Source organism: Cyprinodon variegatus, unplaced genomic scaffold (assembly GCF_000732505.1).
Source record: "Cyprinodon variegatus isolate N-32 unplaced genomic scaffold, C_variegatus-1.0 Scaffold1594, whole genome shotgun sequence".
In the NCBI taxonomy this organism is placed as follows: Eukaryota; Metazoa; Chordata; class Actinopteri; order Cyprinodontiformes; family Cyprinodontidae; genus Cyprinodon; species Cyprinodon variegatus.
In genome coordinates this window covers 106278-111027 of record NW_015152047.1, presented here as the reverse complement: position 1 = coordinate 111027, position 4750 = coordinate 106278, and the positions used below count along the sequence as shown (strand labels likewise).

The following is a 4750-nucleotide window of genomic DNA, read 5'->3' as shown; positions in this document are numbered from 1 at the left end:
TAAAACCAAATCCGCAGCTTTGACCATCATGTTCCATGAAACCAAAGATACGATAAGGACTTTCAGCTGTAGCTGTGCAAAGTATTCAGTCAAGGTGCTAAATGTCAGAACGGTCTCACCATGGACCTTGGCTTCTCTGCATTATCCCAAAATGCACTGAAATCTGTGACAAAGTGTAGAAGAAGTTTTTGCTCTAAAATCTGTAGATGAATGTTTTTCTGAGTACTTTTACTCCAAGCAGCAGCTTTATAAAGATACCAACAAATCTTCTCTGCTGTCTGTTTCAGTGCCTTCTCCGAGTACCTTACGGTTGGATACAACCGCTTCCTTTGGCGCCGCCAGGGAAGTTGTCGCCATAAAGGACTACTGCCCGTCCAGCTTCACCACTCTGAAGTTCTCTAAAGGAGACCGGCTTTACGTGCTTGACTCGTCGGGGGGGGAGTGGTGGTATGCCCACAACAGCAGAGAGATGGGTTACATCCCAGCGGCATACGTTGAACCCATCAGCTACAGAGACTCGTCCTTTAGTGACAGTGGAATGATCGACACGCTGGGAGACTCTAACGAGGATGGGGCCAAAGAATTGGACTTGTTAGGAGAGTGGACAGGAGTGATTTTAAAACCAACTACTTTTCAAAATGGAAATCCTTTTGCTGTGACCAATTCCTCCACAAACCCTTTTCTAAACAGCCCGCTAGATCAGATTAGCAAACAGAATTCAGTTGACCTCCTTCTGTTTGATACGCTCACTTCCTCTGGTCCCACTTCCACCAGAAACCCTGGAGACAATGGTTTTAGTGGCAGTGCTTTCAATGTGAACCCTATGAGTCCCTCTGGCCAAACCTTCCAAAGAGACAACCCTTTTTTTAGAAGTAAGCGTTCCTACAGCCTGTCTGAACTGTCCATCCTTCAGGCTCAGACCGACCCTCCTCAAGCTTCCAGCGGTTTCTTCGGAGGACTTAAAGCACCAGCACCAGAGCAGTTCCAGAGCAGGGAGGACTTCCGCACAGCTTGGCTCACCCATCGCAAGTTGGCTAGGTCCTGTCATGACCTGGATTCGCTGGGTCAGAACCCAGGATGGGGTCAAACTCAGCCAGTGGAGACCAACATTGTCTGTCGTTTGGACAGTTCAGGTGGTGCGGTGCAGCTTCCAGACACCAACATTAGCATCTTTGTACCTGAGGGCCATGTAGCACCAGGGGACACGCAGCAAATCTCCATCAAAGCTCTTCTGGACCCTCCACTGGAGCTCAACAGCGACCGCTGCACCACGGTCAGCCCGGTGGTGGAGATCAAACTCAGCAACATGGAGACCAAAACCACAATCACCCTGGAGATGAAAGTGTCAGTTGTTGTGAAAATGGAGAGCAGACAGACGACGGAAGTCTTATGTGTGAGAAGTGATTGTAAGGAGGGGCCATACACCCCTATCCCACAGGCATACATGTACGGGGACACGGTCCAAGTGGGCCTGGATAGCCTGGAGCCATGCATGTACGTCTGTGTTGTGGCCCAGGCCCAGTCGTTACTTCCTGAATCCACGGTTTGGGAGAATGTGGTCAAAAAGATGACATTAGGAGTTTATGGTCCAAAACACATCCACCCATCCTTCAAAACTGTGGTTGCCATGTTTGGCCATGAATGTGCTCCAAAGACCCTCCTGGTGAGCCAGGTGGGTAAACAGGCACAGGTTGCACCACCAGTTACTCTACAGCTTTGGGGAAAACATCAGTTTGTTTTGTCAAAACCTCAAGACCTCCATGTTGGTGTTTACTCAAACATGGCAAACTACGAAGTAAAGGCCAGCGAGCAGGCAACGGCGGTCCGGGGTTTCCAGATTAAATTAGGCAAAGTCAGCAGGCTGGTCTATATGATCTCCACACGCAACATTGACGAAGTTTCAGACTTCACCCTAAGAATCCAGGTCAAAGATGACCAAGAATGTATCTTGGCTCAGTTCTGTGTCCAAACACCAACACCGCCCCCTAAAGCAGGTCCAAAGGCATCAGCACAGCGGAGATTCCTCAAGAAGAAGGAGGTGGGGAAAATAGTTCTGTCTCCTCTTGCTGTTGCCACCAAATACCCCGTTTTTCAGGACAGGAAGATAAACAACCTGAAGTTTGGGAAGTTAATCAAGACAGTGATCAGGCAAAATAAAAACCAGTACTTGCTGGAGTACAAGAAAGGAGACTTTGTAGCTCTGCTGAGTGAGGAGAAGATCAAGCTGAAGGGCCAGTTGTGGACAAAGGAGTGGTACATTGGGTACTATCAGGGCAAAATGGGGCTGGTTCATGCTAAGAATGTTCTAGTGGTCGGCAAAGTAAAGCCCATTTACTTCAGTGGGCCTGACCTCACCACCTCCTCCTTACTGGAGCAAATTCTGAAGCCCTGCAAGTTCCTCACATACATCTATGCGTCAGTTAGAACAATCCTGATGGAGAACATCGGGAACTGGCGAGTGTTTGCCGATGCTCTTGGATACGTCAACCTACCGCTGACACATTTCTGCCGCACAGAGCCGGACAGCGAGCCAGAGAGGGTGGCTTCGGTCCTGGAGAGGCTAAAGGAAGACTGCAACAATGCAGAGAGCAAGGAGAGGAAGTCCTTCCAGAAAGAACTTCTGACTGTAAGTTTGGCAACAGCCCAACATAAAACCCTTGGAATCAAAAGCTCTTGTTTTTAGCGTTGCCTCTGGTCGGTCCAGTTCAATAGCTATATGTCTGGTAGATTTCTCTTTTCTTTGCTTGGGTTTGTAATTCCCCCGCAGCTGTTTAAAGCCAGGAGCTCCAGGCTGGGGTCCAGCTCAGCTAATTCTGCTGGGAGAGCAGTCGATAACTGCTGTGTAGGCAGAGAGACCTAGCAGAACCTGAGCAGCTGGAAGACAGCAGAGCATAAAATGCTGATCTGATAAATCCTGTTGATCTTTATAGACCAACAAATCAGCCGTGATGAAGGAAGGCCAGAGGAAGCGCTGGAGAACACAGCCTGATGCTCTGGTTTTCTAAAACCCAGTATAGGCGGCGATCTGCAGCCTTTGATGCATCCAGCTTTTAGCTTTTTAAACCAAACAGTGTTAGCAACCCTTTATTCTTGTTCTATAGCTAATTTTTTTCTCAGGTGGAGAGTTTTATTCCTCCTAAACATTAAAAGCTGCTGTTTTATATTCACTCAGTTTAACCCTGTTTAAATTAATTTAATGATCTAAAATGTGGAAAATAAAAATGAGTAAATAAGTCAATAAAGAGGCTAATCTGTCCTGTTTTTAAGTAGTTCCTCCTTTAAAACATTTAAAGTGCCGTTAAACTGTTTGTCGCATCGTTTCCTCGTCAGCATTTAATCCTCCTGACGGGTCAGATCCAGAGCTGAAGTCACACACAGCGAACAGGAAGGCTGTAATTTACCAAGGTTGTAAACACTAGTTAGACCCATTTATAGACGGGAGCGGTGGAGCTGAGGAGCACAGATAGAAATATAGAAATAGACTGTGAGGCTAAACATCTACAGAAGGCAGCAGCTGGACTGTTGGACCCCAGAAAGGCTCCTGGTTCCTTCTGATGAATATTTTTTACCAGTAAAGGTTCTGGTTTCATTTAGGGCTGCTTGATTCTACAAATAACATAAATGAAATAATAAAGTATAATATTTGAATTTAATTATTCAAGTATTGCTCAGCCATGTTTTCTTTTGTTTGCTGCAGCTGAACTGGTAAATAAACCAGTGAACTGCTGCATTTACTCACAGAAACTATCAAACATAAACATGAAGTGCAGCAATAAATATAATGCAACAGAGCATTAGACAGGAGTTGGAAATGGAAAACAGGGAATTATCCACCGTTAGTCTCAAGCTTTGATTTCCTTTGAAAAGGAACGACAGACTTCCTGATCTTTTCCTGTCTGATGGTGTAGAGCAGCGGTAGATCATCACGCTGCTGAAGGTCTGGTATCTGGGCAGCATCATTCTGTGGGCTAAAACAGTGAAGGTTCTAAAGAGAATATGAAGGATAAGCATTGAAGCTAAACCAGGGTTAGTCAGCGTGTTTCCATAGTAACGGAGGTGCAGCTGTCAGTCACCGCTCTTCACTTTGATGCCCTCATTATAACCAATCATCTTGTGCACCTCCTCCTTTGTTCTGGAAAAAGAAAACATAGGAGGGGTGTGAATACTATTAGGTACTGTATCTATAGCTGGTAGGTAAAACTAACCCATATGATGAAATCCATGAATCGGTAACGACTCAGTGGTCTCCATGATCAGGTCTGTCTGAATACAGGAAAGGAAGTAGGAAGGCGCTCATAGCTGCCTATAGAAGCTCAACGGCTTCCCTCAATCCTTTAGCCTAAGGATGTATAGGCCTAGCCTAGCCCACCTGAAAGTCTAACAACAATCCTTTATTTTAGATGCTAATGTTTGCACCTTTCAGTCTTTTGGGTTTCATAGCAGAGAGCTTCATTAGTCCTACTTTAACCAAAGAGTTTCCATCCCATGATGATATTCATGAGGCTGAGGCTGTCTGGATTCAGAAGGAGCTAGGAAAGGGTGCTAAGAGCAGGAGCTATGAGCTAGTAAAGGGAGCTAGGTGCGGGAGCTAGGAGCTAGATCATCGTCATCACCATCATCATCGTCATAGCTAAGGACTGAAAGAAGCTGAAGCAGCTGATAAAGAAGGTCAGCTCTGTTCTAGGAACTCCTCTAGAACCTCTGGAGATGAAGATGATGATGGACAGCAGTGAGCATCCTCTTCATCAGA

At 46.0% G+C, this 4750-nt stretch overlaps 1 protein-coding gene across 3 annotated transcripts in view; it reads left to right on the top strand.

The window, feature by feature from the left end:
- The window catches only part of LOC107104022 (SH3 domain-binding protein 4), a 37906-nt gene that overhangs the window by 9398 nt on the left and 23758 nt on the right, over positions 1-4750 (top strand). For all 3 annotated transcript variants that reach the window (XR_001482220.1, XR_001482221.1, XM_015403907.1), the window contains exon 3: positions 288-2626. Coding sequence is in view for 1 of the 3 variants with exons in the window: in XM_015403907.1 (XP_015259393.1) it covers positions 288-2626 (2339 nt within the window). In the remaining 2 variants the exon portion in view is untranslated. The remainder of the gene's footprint in view (positions 1-287; positions 2627-4750) is intronic.